General features: G+C 34.8%; 2 protein-coding genes across 4 annotated transcripts in view; one reads left to right on the forward strand and one right to left on the reverse strand.

The window, feature by feature from the left end:
* Positions 1-13,697, forward strand: part of LOC145665814 (putative oxidoreductase YjmC) — a 41,985-nt gene extending 28,288 nt beyond the window's left edge. Inside the window, exons 7-10 of one of the 2 annotated variants that reach the window (XM_081732934.1) lie at positions 179-374; positions 7,351-7,505; positions 11,746-11,856; positions 13,434-13,697. In XM_081732934.1, coding sequence (XP_081589060.1) covers positions 179-374; positions 7,351-7,505; positions 11,746-11,856; positions 13,434-13,514 — 543 coding nt within the window. In that variant the 3' untranslated portion in view covers positions 13,515-13,697. Of the gene's footprint in view, positions 1-178; positions 375-7,350; positions 7,506-11,745; positions 11,857-12,206; positions 12,535-13,433 lie in introns of those variants that run through there. The other variant, XM_081732940.1, reaches the window with a different exon arrangement.
* Positions 13,698-20,590: 6,893 nt separating this feature from the next.
* The window catches only part of LOC145683148 (putative oxidoreductase YjmC), a 101,502-nt gene continuing 98,333 nt past the window's right edge, over positions 20,591-23,759 (reverse strand). For both annotated transcript variants that reach the window (XM_081754517.1, XM_081754514.1), the window contains exon 9: positions 20,591-20,775. In XM_081754517.1, coding sequence (XP_081610643.1) covers positions 20,728-20,775 — 48 coding nt within the window. In that variant the 3' untranslated portion in view covers positions 20,591-20,727. The remainder of the gene's footprint in view (positions 20,776-23,759) is intronic.

The following is a 23,759-nucleotide window of genomic DNA, read 5'->3' on the forward strand; positions in this document are numbered from 1 at the left end:
TTATAAATGGATAGATATATTACAAGAATTGTTTAAAGAGTATAATAATAAAGTACATAGAACAATTGGTATAAAGTCTGTAGAAGTTAATAAGAAAAATTAATTATTTTAAAGGTTGTTCTGGCAATACTCTTCGAGCATTCTCAACTGGTTCTATTATTTAATTATAAATTTTCAGATCGAAGTTTTGAAACGGAAAGGATTGCCGATCCCTGAAGATTGGGCATTGGATTCAAACGGCAATCCAACAACAAATGCAGCTGAAGCTCTGAAAGCTAGAAAGCTTCTGCCCGTGGGTGCTTCTGCTGATACACCTGGCTACAAAGGTTATGCTCTGGGACTTATTGTAGAGACCTTCTGTGGCATTTTGGCAGGTAAGAGAATTACCATTAGAAATAACTTTTCATTTTGAAATATGGTCGTATTGGTAATTAAAACAATATTAACTAGGGTCACTCTACGTGTCACAAATAATAATAACAATAGTCTTGTTTGTCAAATCAACCATAAGTTGGTGGGCAACAACGAAATTTCATTTTTTTCTCTCTCCCTTGGGAGAGCTGTTTTATACTTTGATAAGGCCTCTTCTTCGTAACTGCATCTATCGTGCTGCCAAAATGTCTTGAGCCGTGGCAAAAATGCGAACTAAAGCTCACCCTCACACACCCACGCGTTAAGCCAATAAGAGTTCAGCTGTTGCTAAGCGAGAGAAAGCGAGTGCAATACCTTCAGCCGATAGCAGCGCTTGCAACGGAAGACTAGGGATCAAGTCAATGTGGTATATTTATAGATATTCTATCCTTGGTCTTCCTCTTCCTCGTTTTCTTTCTGCCTTTCCCTCTGTGAACACTGCGAAAGGCACACTTTCCCCAAGCTTAATTTGCCTATTAAAATGCATATTTAATCATTTATATAAATAATAAATTGAATATGAATATCTGTACTAGATTTATATGTATTATTATTATTCAGCACACTATTATGGGTACACGTAATATACATCGTTTATTCACATCAATTTTAATTTGTAAAACTTCATTAAATAATTTTGTTAGGTATCTAAGGACAGCCTACAGAAAGGGAGGAAAGAAGCTTTTAAAAGTTGATTTTTTTTGTATATTGTAAGGATCCCCACATCATGACAGACGCACATGTCAGCTCAACCAGTGCTATTGATTATAAACAACGTAGCAGACAACAAGCCGACACGAAAGAAGCCGAGAAATACCGAAAGAAGACGGACCTCACGGAAGGACCCGAAGAGGACAAATAAAAGGAGGATCACCGAGGGACCCAGCATCAGTCGTCCAACTGATCAAATCACCTACACCGCCCTGAGGTCGCACTGGACTAGAGATACACCTATCCTTCCCGAGGTCGCACTGGACTAGGGGTCCTTTCTACAACCAAACCTTGCGAAGCTGCCTTGAGCTGACGGGGGCTATCCTTCAAGACTCACCAGAACCGGCAGGTGCCTTGGAGACTGCCTTGAGAGAAGGGGCACCGTGCAAAACACCTATACTCCTCTACTTGGACATTAACAAGATAAACACTATTTTACTCTTTGTAATCAAAGACGTTTTGTATTTAACAAATTTTATAATAAATTGGTGAGGGGGATAAATCTCGGTACATTATTGACTCTACAAAAATCATTACAATATATTGAGGGACTAAGAATGAAAAGAAAAACAGTTAACCGCAGTGTCTGAAGGCGAGGGTCTGTCCTCTACCCTGTGGTTCTTGCTCACCGCTCTCCAATGTCAACTCTTGAAAGTAACTTATGTGACATTTTCTGTTGACCATCGAATCCTCCCGTCCCGCTGGTTGAGGCTGGTAAGTGCTTCTTGGCTGCTCTCTTTTATATTTTAACTAATGAAGTTAAAAAAAAAGAAAACTAATGAATAAGTGAAAACTAAAACTTAAACTAATGCTCTTGGAATTTTCGTTCTGAAATAAAACATTATTTCATATCGTGGTACCTTTTTGTTAGTTCTTTCCAAAATAGTACTGTTTAGATTGCAATAGATTCAGCTTCAAGATACGTTGCTTGATGCACTGTCAGACCTCGTCTTGCCCAACTCGAAAAGGCAGACGATGTGTGAGAAACGCCTGTCGGAAAGGCGGTGGAATATGCAGCGATAATATGGGGTTCTGATAGTAAGAAATATACAAATAAAATCGAAAATATTCAAAATAAATTTGTGCGCTTTTTAACATATGAAGAAACAGGGATATATATCCAAAATTTGAGAACTACGAAGATCTTCGAAACAAATATTCATTACAATCACTTGAAAGCAGGAGGACTCACTTCATTTTATCTTTCTTACATAAAATAATTCATAGCACAGTAGATTCAGAATATTTACTATCAGAAATCAAACTCACATAGAGCAACCAGACCCCATAATTTCATATTCCATCTCTCAGCGCAAAGGACTAATGCATTGGATGTATCGCCTGTCAGAAAAATGTGTTTATTGTATAATGTCAGAAAAGCACCCAGAGCTAGACATTTTTAGCTATAGACAGAATTTTACTCTAAACAAATAAGGTGTAGATCATGTTATATGTATTTTAAAGTATTTTGCTATCGTATTATTATGTTATCATGTGCGTATTTTAAATTATATTATCATAATGGAAAACTGTAATTAGGCATCCGTCTGTTGTTTTCTGAAATAAATAAAATAAATAAATAAATAAATAAATAAATAAATTATAAATCCATGAGAAACAGTTTTGCTAGGGAAATAGTGAATACTTCAGAAAGAGAGTTCTCAAGTGTCTAGAAAAAAAGAAAAAAAAGAGTGACCAGAGAGGTTTTCAAGTTTTAGGAGGTTGTTGTTGTGTAGAGTTGGTGGTGATAAGGCGAAGTGTTGTGCTGTTCGCTACACTCAACGTAAATAATATATATTTTAAAGGAACTTCTGACAGTTTGTTCTTCGTGTTAAAATTGATGGCAATAACTTGATATTCGGATACCTGTATAGTGAAAAGTTACGTACCGTGGTTGTGAACAGTGAAAAATTATACTCACATATATATTTTGTTCAACCAATAACTGACAATATAAATTAAGTGGAAATACATACTAAACGGAGAATGTGCGATAGATGCATACGTACTGTTGTCATAAATGTGCAATTATATAGAACAAGATCACCGAGTAAGTATGTTGGTGAAAACATGATAAATATTCTCAATCAAACTAACTATATCGTATTTTAGTTTTTTAAAATTACTTTTGGTGAAAATTAATCAACGAAAATTGATACGAGTGACAGTGGAAAAAAAAAAGAAAATAGTAATGAAAGTCAACTGAATTTAAAAAAAAAAATACTAATCAATTTCTACATCAAGAAGACTCATCGTTCTGTCGTCAGAAAGGGAAAGAGAACTGTGACACTAAATGATTTGTAAAGGATTAGTAGAAGATTTAACTTGGACACTTCAAGAAAGAAGGTAGAAATTCAAACTTTAAGTGCGCACAAACTTTAATATATTTTTTTTAAATGATAAATATTCAATTGCTGCAGTGAAAATTAATATTAAAAGCGCTATATGAATAAAGTAGTAAAATATGTCAAATATGATTCATTATTGAATAAAACTGTATGTATCTCATGAAAGGATTTCATCTATTGTACTCGGATTCTTCTAGCCGCTAGGTGAGGTTCGTACCTCATTTATGTAATAATGTCTCTTTTTCAGATTGAGCAACATAATGTCTGACCGATGTTTCGAGTAATCTCCTAAAAAATTGTCTAGTGGAAAACTCTCCTGAATACTGAAATGGTAGATAATACAAAGTCGTAAATCCATGTATCCAGGAGGCGTCACGAACGGGGAAAGTGACTTAAAATCAGAACGCACGTATACAGGAATGTTGACAACTGTGCAAATTATATAACATTATTACCTTTTTGGTTGAAGTCATTATTAATATCGTTTGTTGATTAAAATTATCTAAATTGTTCTAATACTTTAAATGTATGAACTTCTCTGTGAAATACTGAATAATGACCATGTATGATCTATCATTATTTGTTAACGTACTGATATAGATATGTGTATATATATATATATGTGTGTGTGTATATTATTGTTCTCGTGGCTGGATTGTACATTCTTTCCTTTTTATTTTTTTTTCCTTTTACTTTTTCCGTTTCTTTCCATGTTTTATTTTTCTTCTTTGTAAGGTCATGTTACCATCAATTATGTATGTCAAGAAGGTATGTTATAGGTGTATGCCTGTGTACTTTCATACATAAATAAATAAATAAATAAATAAATAAATAATGTAATTAGAAACAGGTGTCAATATTCAATGGTGCAGGACTAGCGATTAGCGATTAATTTATAATACCCCTAGTTGCCTGCACTTTACAACACGCTGATCCATTCGGAGTGCCGAATATGACCAAGAATGCTGTTTTCCTTGTTTTTCCTATTATCTTCATGGTCTGTCGTTCTTTTTTTAGCTTCCTTTAGTACGTCTCCATTCCTTTTCCTTTCGGTCCATGATATGCGCAACTTTCTGCGCCAATACCATATTTCAAATGCTTTCAGCTTGGATATTTCACCTTTTCTCAATGTCCACGTCTCTGATCCGTTAAAACGTCACTTTCCATACCAGAGTCTTAATAAATTGTTTTCGAACGTCCGACGACACATTTTTTTCATGTTAGCAGTCTTCTTGTCCTATTGAATGCTTGTTTAGCCTCCGCTATTCTGGAACTTAGGTCTTTTTCATTTCTTCCGTTCGAGGATATTAGACTTCCTAAATAGGGGAATGTCTTAATGTCTTGGATTTTCTCTCCCTCTAGCCATTGATTTGCCCCTTCTTGTCCTACTCTTGTGCACTTTATCACTTTAGTTTTCTTCTTATTTACCTTTATTTTGCATGTTTTTTTCCAGTTGGTCGTTGAAGTTTGACAGTGCTTCCTGCAAATCCGTTTGGTTCTCCGCTATCAATGCTATGTCATCAGCAAATCGTATTGTGCTGAAAACCTGTCCATTTATTTTTACGCCTTTCTCGTTTTTAAGAAAGAATTCTTTCATAACCTGTTCTATATAGATGTTGAACAGAAGAGGTGAAAGTCCACATCCTTGCCTTACTCTTTTACTTATTCTTGCTTCCTTCTGATCTCTTCCTATAACAGCTATTTGGTTCTTGTAAAGTTGGTATATTATTCTTCTGTCTAATAATAATAATAATAATAATAATAATAATAATAATAATAATAATAATAATAATAATAATAATAATAATAATAATAATAATAATAATAATAAAATTTATTCTTAACTTTTTAAAGTTCAAAGTTCGTTTGGTATCTTAATCAATATACATATAACCAAAGTTTTAATGCAAATAACAATATAAACAGTTAAGAATTTACATTTCCACAACCTTTTCTTTCCCTTTACCCTCACACCCATATATCCCCATACACTTACACAAATTTATTTCTTTATTATTATTTTACATTTCTAGTATTCCTTATTATTGTTGTTATTTAACATCATAGTTATTTCTGTTAATGGTAAAACATACATTAATAATTGTTATAAGATCAAGCTTAACTATTCAACAGTACATTTTGTCTAAAATTAAATATAATACTATACTGCTACTAATTCTCATGACTATACTTAAATGTGATAATTTTCTTTTATCAAAACTAAACTACCAAAATTTAAATGTAATATACTATATCGAATAATTTATTTGAAAAATGAAATGACATCTTTGGGTTTAACGTCTCAGGATTATGTCCATTAGGCTAAGGGAGACGATGATTAAGGCAAGTGAATGATAATGGAAGAATTGGTAGAATGAGGAAATGGGAGGAAACTGGAGTACCCCGAGAAAACCCACGGACACTATGTTCTCCACCACGAGCTCTTGGCCCAAGAGCGAACCAGGGGTGATTGCTCTGCCACTGAGCCACCGTGCCAACACCGATTAATTTATTTGTCTACACAAAGTAAATCAAATAAAATATCATAAATAACAATAAAAAAAATATAAACTAGGAATTTACATTTATTAACAAGTTAATTATAATGTATGGCCTCGCAGCATATCGCCCCAAATAGCCTGAAAGCATCCAGGGAAGTTCTTCAGTTACATAAGCCATTCCATCTTGGCTGAGAATTCATTATGCATAAACTTCTTAAATAGTAAGAAACAATAATCACCCATGCCACTATAAACAACATATATTTATCAAAAAGAACTTTACGACTTTGAAAACTCAAATTGATTTATTCATTCATCTTACAGACATGGTTTTGGTGTCAAGTTCTTTTTACTTTGTACCTAAAGAGGTTCAATGGGTGATGCGGCATACATCCTATCAGAAGTCGATTTCTTGCCAAAAATTCCTTACTAGCTATTCTACTAGTGTCTTTTAATTCTTGTAGCATGTATAACTTGCATGGTTTGAAATGCAACCGTTTTCTCGACACACGACAAACTGTCATGTGAGGGACGCCCAGCTATCGAAAAGCACACAAGGTTGATTTTGTATGACTGTTCCCAAAGCTTTGTCTCACTTGCTTTACTTTGTTTTCAGACGTACGGGGACGAACTGAAGATTTGTTGTGTCTTACCGAATATCCAATTTCAATAAAACAGTTATGTCACTGATAAATAGTAGGCCTACTGGGAGGCTATTTAGCATACTTTGTACGAAAATTACGTTGCACAATTGTCGCAGACTTGGATTCTTCAAACCAAAACACACAGCTAGCACGCTCGAAGCCAGTGAAGGCAGCCATCTTTGTTGCAACTCCCGCTAGCGCTTGCGGTGACTTGTTTCTGAACTAATGTACTACGTGAGTCAAAACTTGCTACAAAATTACACCAAAACCATATCTGTAACATAAATAAATAAATAAATAAATATGAGTTTTCAAATTTGTAAAGTCAAATTTGTACTTGGTACACCCTGTATATATATATATATATATATATATATATATATATATATATATATATATATATATATATATATCAAGTTTATAGTCAAGATATGCAGTATACTTTATGTATCAAGCAGGGATAAAAGTGAAGGGGAACGCGAGAAGACGCCGTCACCCCACTTTCAGAAAATATCTGTGGTATCCCCCCACTTTCTAAAAAACTTACAATAGGCAAAGATAGGTACGGGAGACGGCATGACGTTATGCGTCCCCCTACCTTTACCCCTGGTATAAAGTATATATATAAGGTTTTTATTCAAGACTTTTCTAATGCAATATGCAAGAGTGAATAATTACATTTATTTTTCTGTAAATGCTAATAGAAAATACACTTAATTCTTTTTGTAATTATAGGCTCCAACTATGGCGCTAAGATCCCGCAGATGACGGAAGCTAAAAAGGAACAGAACTTAGGCCAGTGTTATGTTGTGATTGACCCTAGATACTTTGCTGATGGCTTTAGTAACCGATTGGGAGACTTTCTGAGTTTACTGAGAAATCTCAAGCCCGTGAGTATTACTCAGAAGAGAATTGCTTATTACTAGTGCTTTTCTTTTATAAAAAAAAAAAAAAAAAAAAAAAAAAGCCAATACTCATTACGTTCAGGGATTTTCAGACTTCTAGCATGTCCCTCGACGTACCCTCATTCTATGTGTAAGATTGTTAAAGGAAGCATTTGTAGAATATAGAAATTATACCATATTTTTAAAAATAGCGTAATAAATCGCATTTTAAAGAAGAAATTCTCCAAGAAAAAGACGCCGGTATCGGTACTGTTGCGTACCGCAAAGAAAAAAGAACTGCTTCTTAATATCTAGAGAAGCTCCAGTTACTCACGAAATATTTTATATGTTTTCACAGAAGTTTAGGCCAAATTTTCTCTAATGCAGTGAAACAGACTTAGGAAGAAACTTCTACAATTCAACTCTACCTGCACTTTTATGTCTGGCCATTTATCAATTTATCTGCTTGCATATGCTTTCTCTCGGTTTTAGGAACTAGGCAGAAATGGAAAAAAGAGGACGAAAATGACTCTCAGTTTGAAGTTGTCTCAGGTATACACATAAGTGATAGCGATGCAATTATCCACGATATATTTCGTAAAGATTATTAAATTTTGATTTAATATAATGCAGATTTTCTTTAAGGCTTCCCAATCATCCTGATTCCTTCGAATGGGAGTTAAACAAAGACAACGGAGCTAAGGGGAGTAAATTCTCCGAAGTTTCTGCATATTAATACTGAGGAAACTTATTATTCAATATGGTAACCTTAGTGAAACTTGTTAAAAAGATCACATGTTTCATTTGAGAGATGTTTATGGAATACGGTCGACAAAGTCAATCGATCTTTATTTCGTTAGTGGAAAGTATACGTTTCTGTTGTACCAAAAATATCTTAAACAAATTCTGTATACAGCTAGAGCACCTACAGCTAGAGCATTTGCCTGGGTGCGAATCATAAATATCACTTAAAGACGAAAGTGGAAAATGGAAACGTAGGCGAGAGGTGTTGTTTAAAATACTGATTTAATGAGATGAATTAATGCATGCTTTTCAATAATTATAGAACACTTACCAGTCTTCGTCTTGTTAAAATTATACAGTTTCAACAGACCAGTCCGTCTTCCTCATTACTGAAAAAATTACTAGTTACTGAAAAATTTTACATCGTAGTTATCAAATTCTGTTTTAAAAAATAACGTGATTATAATGTGTTTACAGAAGTAGGATGCAGTATGATTTCCGATCGGAGAATAGGTCATGAATGGCAAGAGGCTACATCATTCGACATTGACATACACTAACGTAATATTGACATCATCATGTCCTTGTTTTCTCGAGGTTCTCCCGTTTCCTCCTACGTTATAATTTCACGAATTCTCTCCTCTTCTTTAGCTTTAATGCTATAAACATAGCACATAAAGTTAAACATTTTATTCTAATTTTACACGTGGTCGACCAATACTGCAGCAAATCGATTTCCAGTAGCATCTGCAAATCACAGAAGTATTTTTTCCTACCTTACCATTCTTTGTCACGTACAAAATAGTGTTCAAAGTTGCTACATCTGTTATTTTGTCAAGTAATATTGCAAGAAAGAAAGCGCTGAAAATTCCATTTACTATTTCGTTAAACATTACCTTTGCTATAGAGCTAGTTAGTAGGTCATTATGAATTCTATTGAAAGTTCTAATACCCAGTTGCTGTCAGTACATGGTTTGGAAGTTTCTAATAATGTTTCACAATCAAATTCAACAGCTCAATGTAGTTAGTTTTGCACACTGAATTGCTATCCTATTCATGTCTTCTAAGTTCTAATTCCTGCTTTGTTAAAGAAAACCTCTACTATTAATAGCATGTTTTCTTTTCCTGTTCGTTTTTCGTTATGTTTACCTATGTCATAGTGATACTGCTTATTCACTTGTGTATCAATCTTCCCCACTGGTCTAAAGGCTACACGTTCGCCTTTGGTGCATGTGATCCCGAGTGCGATGGGAGAGCACAAAAAAATTGATTTTATAATCATTCACTTTCACCTTCTTTAGCCTAAAAGTAGAATGTTTTAAGGCACAGGGATAGAGATGGTTTTCCGGAACGATTCATGACGCCCACTATTTACAGGAAAAATATTTATATCGCTGAATACTGAGACGTTCAAACTCTTTCTCAGTAACAAAATAAGCATAACTAACATGGTAATAAACTACTTAATAAATACTCAATTAACCGTTTCATATAATTATGGAGACTATTTTGATCTTTTAAAGTTTTGATTTCGCTTTAAGTTCTGTAAGGTGAGGGGTAGATGTTCTAGTTAAACTAATCTTACATTATTAAAAAAAAAAAAAAAAAAAAAAGTCAACCAAAGTGGCACAGTTTTACATGGTCATTCATCCACTAGGCGGTTCATTTCTGTACAAGATGAAATTCCCGAATTTGTAAAGTTTGAAGAGCGGCACTGTCGTCTTATTTGCACAAATTTAACTAGCAGTATGGAAATCTAAGTCTTTCCGATTTGGAATAAAAAAGTTATAAAATATCATATACAACATTATGTTAAAGGAGAATAAATTGCTTTATTCATTTGAGCTATACGAAGCACTAAGCTCCACTAGGCTCAATACACCGGTTGGAACAGGCCAAACGCACAGTTTCCTCTCACTTTCTTGCTAAAGTTGCTATATTCGTGTCTGCTCTGGCGTATTCGGAAGAAAACATTTCTCTTATCAATAACTGAATGTTGAATAGTGTTGCACTCTCCCTTGCAGAGCAGACGACATGGCGCTTAGAAGTAATAAGGTAGCGGATGGACATTTTTCCCTAGAAAATGTCACTCGTTCAAAAATTGTGTAAAAAAAAAAAAAAAAAAAAAAAAAAAAAAAAAAAAAAAAAAAAAAAAAAAGTTTTTCAGGCCAGCAATCCTGAATGAGGTTTTCCTCGTTCACACCAGGAGGCAAATGCCGGGGTAGTGCCTAACATATAGATCCCAGGCCGTTTCCTTTCTTTCCCAATTCCCTTTCTTTGGATAGTGTGACCGCCGAGGAAACGTTATCCCTCATACGTGACGGGGCAACATGGCCATAGATGCCGAAAGCTCAGAAATCTAAATTCCTATTCCTAGAAAGTGCTGGTTTGAGAATAATATATGTTGCATAGGGAAGAATCGCTACTGGTTTACAGCAAAGTTGATTGTGAATAAGAAGTTTATATTAACTAAGTAAAATTTATTTTAAATGTGGAATTTACAGCTAATTGAAAGCCGTATTATACAAAAATCTTGAATACAGTATTTGTTTGAAGGTTCTTACCCTTCAACAGTTAGAAACGTGCATATAATTACGAGGTGGGAAGATTTCTTCAGGTAAGTCAGACTCACCAGGTAACTCCAACTTACTGAGAAAAATAGGAGTCTCTGTTGAAATTTATAGGAAAATTTTAACGTAACACAGTAAGTGATAAGTTTTGTATAATTGCACAGGGTGAGAACAAAGTCCCGTCACTTCCACTTGAAGTACTAAATATTTGAAATATGCAAACTTTAATTATAACTATAGATGTATACTCATGTCGAAAATTATTGTCGTATATCTATAACTGTCTTCTTGTAACAATATAATTTGATAATTATTTTGCAGGGTACTTTTAATACTGATACTATGTGTATAATCGGAAAATGTATACTTGTGATAAATTTCATAGGAAAAGAATTATAAATGCGAAAATTATAACGAGTAAAATAAAATGTTGCTAAATGGACAAGAAAGTTTTATTTTCGTTTTATTGTTCTTATTTACTGCTCTTTTGACATGAAATTTGCCACATACATGTCTTTGCCGATTATACACATACTAACATTATAAGAAATACTGGACGAATTCATTATCAAATTATATTCGTACAACAACACATTTATAGACATGCGACAATAATTTTGGACATGAGTGTACATACTATTAAGTGAGTTAGGGACCACTACTATTACTTTAATGCCTAAAGGTCTAACTCATCAGTATGGGCTCCATTGTGCTTCGAACACGAAATAACACGTCGCCAGGTTCTGTGAGAAATTCTTCTCAGTGCTTGCAATTATATGGTCTTATACATTCGTTATGGAGATAATTTTGAAATATCATTGAATTTACTGTTATACGTATAAATTTTAAAAATAAATCTTTGTATGGAATAAGAAGAAAAAATGATGGTGAAAGAAAGAAATGAATTTCATTGGAATTCTGTCCTCTTTTAGATAAACCCTTTGAGACCTGTTATGGTACCGGGAGATCTGGAGAAAGAAGCTATGCAGAAGGTTGAAAGCGAAGGGGGAATTACATATCACTACAAACAACTAGAGGAAGTGGTAAGAATTTCCGTTTCAAATATAAGAGAATTTATTTATTTATGTTGTAGAGTCTTGTTACAAAAATCAGTCCATCCATATTTCTTTGAAACGACTAATGTTCTTTATTTTATTTTATTTTATTTATTTATTTATTTATTTATTTATGTTGTAGAGTTTTGTTACAAAAATCAGTTCATCCATATTTCTTTGAAACGACTGTGTTCTTTATTTTATTTTATTTGTTTATTTTTTAGTTTTATATCCCACAATTGTGCTCTATAGGTGAAGCTCCCAGACGTCCCTGTTTAGCCGAAACGGTCCTCTATATATATATTCTAAACAATCATTTAATTTCTTTCTTGTTTTAGAGTGTAACGTCCTGTTTAACATTGAAGCTACATGAAATATAGATTTCAGTTCAACGTTCTCTCTCCTCCATAACCGGGAATCTATCCTCTGTCCTACACCGAAGAGGAGAACACTATTATTTACTGATAAGTAAAGTTTTTCGAACTATCACCAAAGTATCTGCAATTTATTTTTAATATACCTGTGCTTTCTCTGATTTTCTTTGATATGATCTTGTATTGGGAAACATGATACGAGATGATACGAAATCGAGGCATAAATCATGGCTTAAGAATCCGTATTGGAAAAAATAAATAAATACATAATGCAAAGAGAAGAAAAGAAAGTGAAGTTATCTCAGTCAGAGACTTCGTAGATACGGTGTTTCAAAACAACCGTAGATATATATATATATAGGGTGTTTCAAAACAACATTGACAGCGTTTGGGAGCTGATTCCTGACACCAAGATAAGACAAAAGGTATAGACCAACCTGAATGCACAAACGCTTCCTTTCGGAGTTATAGGAACCAAAACTACTACTACTACTACTACAAAAAAAAAAAAAAAAACTTTAAAGGTCCATAGCTCCAAAACTATGGAATCTACCGTAGTCGGGTCAAGACTTCACTTAGGAACTAGTATATGCCCTATCTAAATATCCAAGTTCCAGAATCCTGTGGTACTTCCGGAACAATTTTTATAGCGGTAGTTGGAAGGTACTTCAAATTATGTGACCTTAGCCAAACTCTCTCTGTAAAAATCACTTCATGAGTGCTTTAAGATTTGAAACATGGATTTTTGGATAGCGCATATATTAGTTCCTAAGTGAAGTCTTGACTCAACTACGGTAGATCACATAGTTTTGGATTTATGGAACTTTAAAGTTCATTTTCTCGTGTTTTCGGCATGTGGTCTATACTTCGAAAGAAAGCATTTGTGCACCTAGGTTGGTCTAAACTTTTTGCCTTATCTTGGTGTTAGGAATCACCTCCCAAACGTTGTCGGTGTTCTTTTGTATATATAGTACATTTCAAGCACTAAATGCAAACGTTGAGCTTTCGAGCTACGCATTATCATCATTAAAATGAAAATAAGAGAAAAGTTTTTAAAAGAACTTTCTAGTCGAGTATGTCTCTTTATATGTAGAAAGATCTGTGTAAACAACAGACAGAGGCCACAGTATGAGCAAATACAAGTGAAGGATATGTTTTGAATTATACATAACCTTCTTTATTTTTTTTCAGCAAGCACTTGCAAAAAAGCTAGAAGTAACACCCTTGCAGCCAATTAACACCATTTTAGATTGTTTGGAGAGTGAAAAATAACACAATTCTCCCGTAATGGTGGAAAAGTAATCTAGAAGTTTCTATTTAAACAAATTCAGTTGCTCTTCATAACAGTGGAAACGGAAGATTGTGATCTACTTGTAAATATATCATATTTGAATGAAAACTTTGTGAAAAGAAATTTAATTTTATAATTTTCAGTAAAATTCTTTAGTTTTTATATTTGTGTTGTGTCTCTTTTATTTTGTTTTGTAGTTTAGGGAATGTAGATAAGAAAGAAGAAAGTAACAAATGAATAAATTGAAGAATTGTATTAATCGGTGACGAGATCTATTCTTTCCATGGCTATGAAGTAAAGTAGTCAGACGTAAATAGTTACACAATGCTTCAAAACCAAGGGCGGCGATTAGGGGGGGCAAAGGGGGGCAGTTGCCCCCCCACTTTTTTGAAATGACCCATTAATGTATATAGTTTCATTTGGAAATATTAAGTTTTTGTATGTATTAATGGTTCATAGAATAACAATTGTGTCATAAAATATTTGTCGTCCCGTGAGTACATATTGGTTGTCTTCCGGTTCAGTTAAGAAAGCTACAGGAATTGCGTTTCAATTGCCACGAAAAATGGCCCAAAAATTAACCTATTGAAGCGCCATAATTCGAGTGTATTTTCATTCTTCTTACAAGGGCTCACTATGTTACTCACCCGCTTTGGTACAAATTGAGATAACATTTCGTACCAAAAAGAAGTCCTTCACAATTTGTGAATCACAAATTATTCCTTAATTGCACAAAAATCGACAGTTTCTAAAATGTGTTTTCATCTTTCTAATACTAAGGAATATTTTGATTTGATTTGTTTTTTTGAGTTTAACATCCCGTTCATCAGTGAGGCTATATGAGACGAGGACCTACTGATTAACGTGGAATACGAACCACATGAATTCCCGCCAGGAATCGAACCCGGGTTTCCCACGTCAAAAGCGCGGCAATGTTTGCAGTGTAATATACGAGTTTAGCGGTGTACATATACAATTTCGTATATACAATTAAATTTAGTGAATTCAACATAATTCTAGGTTTTAGGATTATTTTGTATAACTGGAGTGATTCTAAGTATTGTTGAGTTTTGATGTACGTATTCCAAGAAAGAGAAAATTGTACATGCAACGAACATGCTTCGGGAAGCTGCAAAAGTAATTCTTTAATGTCACAGCATATGCTTCTAGTATTTACTATCTTTCTAAGAGTAATGACATACATTTAATAGCATGTGTGGAATTAAAAATATAAGTTGTTCGTTAATCCCCGGTTTCAATGTAACTTTTGAAAAACAAGCCTCATTTTTCATTACTATTCGATTAATATTATTTTTTCCGTTTATTTGTTTTGCAAATATGTTATTAAATATGCCCCTAATCTGATCACACAATTTTCTAGACAGAATTTTAAAATGTTCTTGAGCAAGGAATCAAATCTCTTCTTACACCTTCGTTGTTTAAGAGTAAAAAGGACTAGTATCTACTTGCGTTGCTTTTGCCAATTTACTTTTAAAAAATATGAAACACGATATATGGTATTTTAACTGGAAAAGAGAGTATCCTAATAGTTATACAACCTTTCGTCAAACAAAATGTTAGAAGAAACCAGGAAAACTAACATTGATATACAAATATTGAGATCATGTCTTGCCCCCCCCCCCCACACTTTTAATGTCCAACCGCCGCCACTGCTCAAAACCATGGGAAAACTTTTTCGTAGCCCCGGGCGGGGAGCATGGTGAGGCTTTGCCTCCCGCCATAACTTTCTGAGAAAAATTTTAAAAAATATATATATGCCCCTCTATTATATTATAGAGAATTATACACGAAAATGTTGTAAAATCGAATTTTAATATTAACAATTTGTAAATGGTTTCCAGCAACACTATTCTCTTTCTCAGTATCTATCCATGAAGGCAAGTCTGTAGAAGGTCTACTTAGTTCGGCCAAATTATATGTTGTTCTTAAAACCCTACACGTGGTTTCTTCATATACAGACTCTTGGGTTGCAGTTGCATGCAATAACCAACACGAGTTCTTGTGTAGGAGAAAGGCGTAAACTTCTTTGTAGACAGCTCATTTTAAAAAGAAAAGGCAGGAAAAGAAAACAATATTAATCAATTTAATATTCCCAACTTGGAAATAGATTTATTAAAAAGATGTGTTAGCATCCACTTTCCAGTGACGGTATACCTTGATCACTGAAAAACCAGAAGCGGTATGGCATGCCACCGCATACCATCTCACTTGAACCGCATACCATATATATAAGTCTATGCTTTCTAATTTATAAGTTCCAGTAGTACCTGATTACTAGATTTTGCTGGATTGAAAAGGGACAACAACGCTATATATAATCATCAGAAAGAGACAAACTACAGGATAGCATGGGAAGGAGCAAAGGTCATAGAAGTAGAGAACAACAGGGCATTGCTAAGAAAACGGAGAGTATCCAGGGAAATTATGAAGGCAGGAAACAAGGTGATGAATTAGAATGCAGGATTCGCGATAAATAAAGAGTGGAAGAAGATTCTACTTAAAGAAGAAGAAATGAAAAGGAAGAAGAAAGAAAGAGAACAAATTAACAAGGGAACATAAACAAAGATAATTAAAGGACAAGAATGTATCCATCAAAAAGATATATTTTTAATTGGATAAATGTGCACCTGTACAAGCGAAAGTGAATCACACAAGTGTTACTTTTCAATGAAGTAGCGGAGCCTAATTAAAAGTTGACGTCCGGAAAGTATATACGAGGTGACCAACTACCAAATAGCCAGAAAGAGTGGAAGTCTGATGAAGACACAGTTATTGTGTTGAAACTGTTACTGTTACCCTCACTTTAAGTATATTGAATATAGTATTATGTTTCCTTGTAGATAGCAGATAAGAGCGAGGTAGAGAGATAAACTAAGAATATTTTGCGAGTTCACTTTAAAGTGCTCTACCAAATTACACGACAGTATGCCAACTTTAGAGTTAGTTTGACAAAGTTTAGATGTTTAGAAACATATTGTTTCAAGGAAGTCGACACTGATTTTAATAAGTCTTCTCGGGATATCAGCCAGGTGAAGATATTGACATCCGACGTTTCGAATGCATACATCGCATTCATCTTCAGAGATTGTAATGAAGCGACCGGCGATATGAGCATGTATATATAGTGACTAGTTGGGAGCAGAGCTATGAATGAGGGCTTGTGATTGGCTGAGGGAAATGCTGGCTTCTGATTGGCTGAAGGATGCTAGCTTCCGACTGGCCGTTGCCATGGCCACGAGGAATGTCTGTTCTTGTTCTTGAAAAGGGCTGAATAGAAACAATGGGTTTCAGGGAGTAATCTACACCCCTCCAACACCCCCCTAACACCCTTCCAAATTTCTTTACACACACCCCTGGATGGAAAAGGAATACTCCCCCAAATCAAATTGTATCAATCAGTATCATATAGGTTATTTATTACATCAAGTTAAAAACGGTTTAGCATTTAGGAAAGAAGGCAATATTCTTATTTATTTATTTCACTTCAAAATACGAAGCGACCTCGTTCCCATGTACGGCTTCGGGAACCACATGACCTTGTTTCGGACGGTGTTTCGATCGAAACAATTGACGAAACAGACCTGCTCATACCTACCCTCCTGGGCTCCGCGGTCGTTTCCGAGAAAAGAGATTGATGGACAGATGCAGATGACTGAAATTGGCAACGTCTTGAGCGGTCATTCACCTACCTCCTCGTCAATAAGGACAAATGTGACAATATAGTAATAAGCCTATACCAGATTTAGTTGGTAAGTGGTACTCTGCAACAGGCTCGCAACCAGAGGGGGCTAGGGAGGGCCTGGCCCTCCCTTAATTTTTCATGTCCCCTCCAGACCTCAATACAAAATGCACAATTTAGATATTTGTAAGAGAATTTTTAATGATTTGGCCTCTCCTAACATATTCATGGCCCCCCAAAGCTCTGTGGCTGGTTTCGAGCTTGCTTCGCAAGTGGTGTATCAACGGACGGACGTTTGAAGGGTGGTCAAAACGTTTTTAGAAATGAAGAGATCGATCGAAATAAGAATTATATATATTTTAGACTGAGTCTAGTGTTATGCAGGAACGCATTTGGCGCTAGCTTAATTTTTTGTAAAGTATATTTTTATTCATGTAAATTCATTAAATGGAACAGGGCTCATAGCGAGTCACTTTTTCAACTAAAATTTACTTTTTTTCAAAGTTGGTCACTAAAAGTTACTTTTTTTGAGATAAAGTGACTTTTTCGTGTGATTTATGTTTTGCATTGGCAGTTTTCTAAGAAAAATATAAAAACAAATGGAAAAAGGCAGAAACTTGTTACTCATTACTCTTCTGAAAGTTTCAGTACTTACTGCCACATGTGAAACCTGTCAGCTTTATTCTCACTTCAGCCTTTATTCTTTCTAAAGCACAATAGACGGTTGGTGGATGCTTAAGCTCTCAAGGTGGGGTTGAGAACCCTTCTGTGTCTATTCTTTCTTCTATTATAATAATCTTTTAGTTTTCTCTCGTAATAGTTAACGCTCCGTTAATTGTGTGTGTGTGTCTGTGTGGTTCATCATGTTCGTCTTATGTTATGCTTCTTGTATGTTCTTCTTAAGAGTAGGTGATGAATTTGAATATTTCACGTCTGGGATGAAGAAATTCGGAAATAGGCTAGAACTGGTTCCACTTACTCAGAAGCTTTTTACATCTGCTACGTCTGCTTACCGTAACTACAAAGCTTACTTTGAAAACCTAAGAAAGGAGGAAGCTTAAAATGAAGAAGTAAAGAAGAAACAAAACAACAAAGAGAGAGGTGATGGAGAAACCGACAAAGGAAAAAAAGGGCATGATAAGATTTTGGTCACTTTCACGTGTGCTTTTGGCCATTTTGGTCACTTTTTAACTATTTACAAGAGACCAGACCACTATGAGCGCTGGGATTATTAAAATTAGGGTATATTAAAGAAGACAAAACAGAAAGATACGAAATATTTGTAAATTGAAAAACTGGATTTCTGGAAAACACCTAAATCAATGAATAATTTTCTTATGAAAGATATTCAGAGCCAATAACGTAGCCAGGAAGGGGCAGGAACGGAGACTAAGAGATCAAATAATATTACAACAATTAACGTTAACAACAGGGTTAGAATATTAAAATAATGAAATTGGAACTATGTACAGTATAAATTATTAAACGAATGTGATTTCAGCATGAGACGAGGAAATCTTTTCCCAATTAATATTTTGGAAAAGAAATCACCCACTAAAACTTGCTGGGGGTGAATAAATTGAAATAATAGCAGAATTTTGCAAAATAATTATAATAATTCGTATGTTATCAATTCACGTGTAATTACTGGGTAAAATAGTGGAGGTTAATTCCTAATACAGTGAAACCTCTCTTAATGGGCATCTCTCAATAGTGGACATCTTCATAAGAGGGCAAACTCTTATTCTTCCATTCCATAAATATGTGTGGTGTGGTGTTATGAGAGAGAATCCTTCCTTTTAGGGACATCTCTCATTTACGGACAAATAGGCCTAATCGTGTTCCACCGATGTCCGTTTTTAGAGGATTCACTGTATTACTTAGTTTCATAATAATAATAAATGCTCAAATGTGTGAACTTACTTTATTGAACCTACCACTGCAAAGAGTTGATATTATTATTAATATTATTATTATTATTATTATTATTATTATTATTATTATTATTATTATTATTAGTAGTAGTAGTAGTAGTAGTAGTAGTAGTAGTAGTAGTAGTAGTAGTAGTAGTAGTAGTAGTACTAGTAGTAGTAGTAGTGGTATTGCAATAGTTGCGTAACAAAATATACTCTTTTCTTGTTTGAGTTTGTTTTAAAATTATATCACTATTCTGAGAGCACACACCCCCTTTTATTTTGAACACACCCCCAAGTAAAAATTTCTGGCGTATTTACTGATGGGTTTCAACTCAGTCCTATCTGGTCGGTCCTTTTCAGGAATAAAAACAGACATTCGTCAAAGCCATTCCTCGTGGGCATGGCAACGGCCAGTTGGAAGCTAGCATCCCTCAGCCAATCAGAAGCCAGCATTTCCTTCAGCTAATCGCAAGCCCCCATTCATAGCTCTGCCCCTAGTTTGTCATTATATGTTGCAAAGATCCCCACATCACAACAGACGCACGTGTCAGCTCACACGATTATAAACAACCTAGCAGACAAGAAGCCGACACGAGAGACACCGAGGAATGCCGAAAGAAGACGAACCTCACGGAAGGACCCGAGGAGGACAAATAAAAGGAGGACCACTGAGGGACCCAGCATCAGTCGTCCAACTGATCAAATGACCTATACCGCCCTGAGGTCGCACTGGAGTAGGGGTACACCTATCCTTCCCGAAGTCGTACTGGACTAGGGGTCATTTCTACAACCAAGCCTTGCAAAGCTGCCTTGAGCTGAGGGGGCTATCCTTCCAGACTCACCGAACCGGCAGGTGCCTTGGAGACTGCCTTGAGAGAAGGGGCACCGTCCAAAACACCTATACTCCTCTACTTGGACATTAACGAGGAAACAGTATTGTACTCTTTGTAATCAAAGACGTTTTGTATTTATCAAATTTTATAATAAATTGGTGAAAGGGATAAATCTCGGTCAATTTTGACTCTACCAAAACCATTACCTGGTGATAGGCACCGAAGTTTTTGTACGGGACGCTCTTTTTGTTAACTTTTTAATAGGCACAAGGTCAGTATCAGAATGTATTTTATCTGTTTTACTATCAAAATTCATCTAAAATATATATAAATTCTTTCCCTCTCCTTTTTTCTCTTACTTTCCTTAAGTGCGATTTATGCCGGAAACTAGATCGGGTAAATTACATGGACTACATGGGTGCTTACATGTCCGGTCTATTCATTACAATCACTGAAGATAAATGCGATGTCTGCATTCTAAATGTAGGATGTCAATATCTTCACCTCGCTGATAGCCCGAGAAGATTTACTAAAATTACGTCATTCTTCGACATTAATTAATTTGACCGGTGGTTAAGAAACAATGATATATATACATGGAAAATCTCTTTTGTTGCTAAAAATAAATATATTTATTACGAAGCTAATACAAATTATCTTTCTCCCCGCGCACACAGTATACGCAAAAGAATCTTCATAATGTTCTCTAAAGAGTGTAAAAATCTTCGGCTCTAACTTCGGCTTATCACAGAGGTTTCATTGGCGTTAGGCCTCTGGCCACTGCAAGATTATGCTGGAAAATAAAAAATAACGAATGATTTATTGCACAAATTAATCTAAGTTTCATTAATTACCAAGTCACAGTAATATAGAATTAAATATCGTATTGGCCCGCAAATAAGACGTACCATAAAACCTGAAGGAGCGGAAAAATAAGATAAAACCTGGATATAAACCGAGGGAATAAAATACAGGTAATGATTTACAGGAAAATTCAGGGAAATATACTGAGATAGGTGCATATTTTGTTTTATCATAAATGCAATATTTTATCATAAATGCAATATAACAATTATTGAAATATTAAGATTACAATTGTTGCTATACATGCTTTAAAGGTAGCTTTCTGTTCAGTACCAAAAGTTAATTTCGATAATGCTATTATTAAGTAACATTAAGTTAATCTACAATGTGCCCAGTTTCTACAATGCTATTGTTGTACTATCATTATTTCAATATAAGAAATCATTTCATTTATAAGAGAATACGACATGCCAATTGTTGTGAGGTCGCGCATATAAGACGTAACCCCACAACTGAAATTTGGATAAAATGTGCGGCTTAAATTCGGGTCAATACGACATGTCCAAAATACATTCCACAAATTTCAAACATACTCCCCAGTATCCATGATAAGAAAAGAAAGAGGTTGGAAAAATACATTAATACATAATATATATAAGGTACATTCGGATGACGAAATATTATACATATTAACAACCTTCCACCGTCGTGCCTATTTAGCATGGGGATGAAATGTTAAGTGACGGTCGAAGATCGCTGCTACTCACCATCTAGAATGAGTAGGTACAGGATGACGGAAAGAAACCACATTGAATTAACTTTGAATTAAAACTTTGTATTTCATTAAAGCTTGTGTACTATTATTGTTGATCGTCGACTGAGTATAAACGCAAGATCACATATCTTTAAGCAGCTAAGAAGTTAACCACGAATAACTCGAACATAGCTGAGATACACGTACCTTTATACAACTGGTGTCTGGAACTGATGTCGATGTTCGTAGAATAGAATCACAGCTAAGCAACTACTGTGATATAAGTCGCAGTGGATCTCTATGTGTATACTCGATGTGTGATGGTCCACCTCTCATCTGATCCTATAGACTGATCATGGAGACTGATCTCTAAGACTGCTCCAAGACTGATCCTCATCTCTAAAAACCATGAAGTTTTATACTAAGATTCCAGACATCCTGGAATTCATTGTCGTTGACTTTCTGTATATCTCAGCTATTGGTAAAACGTTGGTTTCACCCGAATTACATCGTGATCAAATTCTCAGACTTACAAATTTCTGCAAACTCAACGATTATACCACAGTCTAAGTGTGTCAATGTTACGATGTTACAATCTGATGACAATTCAAAAACATTACAAATACAAATTACAATAGCTTACGAACTGACGACCAAGCGTCTAGCCGTAGCGAAACATCACATACACAAAACATTGATGTCAACACATAAACACACACACACGTGTTTACGTTACGTGATAACATTGAGTTTCTTAACATTCGATTAATTAAATATACTTCCTTTACCAAAAATAATATCTTTCTGAATAATATCAATGACATGTATCAACAATATACAACAATGCTCTTTTCACAATTCGGGGCTTCGGTGGCTCAGTGGTATAGCGTTCACCTCTGGTGCTTCGGGTCCTCGGCTTGATCCCAGGTCTCGCCAAGTGAACTTTGTGGTGGACGAACACCGTGTGCGTGGGTTTTCTCGTGGTTCTCCCATTTCCTCCCACTTTCTTCATTCCACCATTCCATTCATTTCTCATCATCACCGTTTCGTTTAGCCTAACCGGCATAACCATGGGACGTAAAACTTAAAGATTTCATTTCATTTCTTTTTCACAATTCATCTCCTTCAGTTCTTCACTTAATAAATATGTCATTTAAAATAGTATTCTCATAGCCTCTTTGCAGTCACAGAAATATTTTACTCACAGTAATTAATATTAAACCGCTTGATATTTAATTATACCTGGCAGCACACAAATACATCTCAAACATATTGCAGTTTCTGCGGTTTCACCGAAAACAGAATAAGGTCCAAGGAGCGCAACTTTTATATATATAACCAGGGTTCGAAATACTGGGGTGGGGGGCGGGAGGATTTCCCCTTCTCGTCACGGCTTATCCCAGGCTCATAACAAGTAAATGTCTTCCTTGCCGGGAACATATTTTTCTCCTGTATAAATATATAAAGACAATTTCTAATATTGCAATTTAATTACTGCAAACACACTCTTGAAACAGTTCTTTAATGAAATTACTAATGTGTTATATATGTATATATTATGTCGTTTATGTTTGAAATATATATATATATATATACGGACAATACACAAGCACCCACCCCTCATCCGGAAGTTTAATTCGAACATTGTATATAACATCAACACAACCCCATCAAATATAAACTACTTTCAGGTTTCTTTATATTCGAAAGAAAGTCCACGTCATTGTTAGGTTCTATTTTATATGAAAAAAGAGGGAAAAAAATTAAAAATAGTTGCATCATTTCCGAATACCTTGCAGTTCTAGAAATGTAAAATGAAATAAATTATTTACGTGGGTTTCATTAAACTTACAAGTCTTATATCAATATCTTCACAATTCCAACATTTCTGGCATACGCGTCTTCGGCGTGGGAGACCCAGGTTCGATCCCCGTCAGCTCATCTGGTTCGGATCCAACGTTAAGCTGTAGGTCCACGTCTCATATAGCCTCGCTGCTGAAAGTGATGTTGAACTTTAATCCCTTTGCTGTTTATTTAATTCTTAATAGATGTCATAGGGCACGATTTAATATAACATCACTTAGTATACGCCTTTTCTTTATGAATTACTTTTTCTCTATATTTAAACCTTCTCAAATTCATGGTCAAGAAGAAATTATGGACAGTGAACTAAACTAATCATTGATTGAAAACAAGGGAAGAAAAATTTAGCTACGAAA

This window comes from Thermobia domestica, chromosome 1 (assembly GCF_964235325.1).
Source record: "Thermobia domestica chromosome 1, izTheDome1.hap1.1, whole genome shotgun sequence".
NCBI classification, from domain to species: domain Eukaryota; kingdom Metazoa; phylum Arthropoda; class Insecta; order Zygentoma; family Lepismatidae; genus Thermobia; species Thermobia domestica.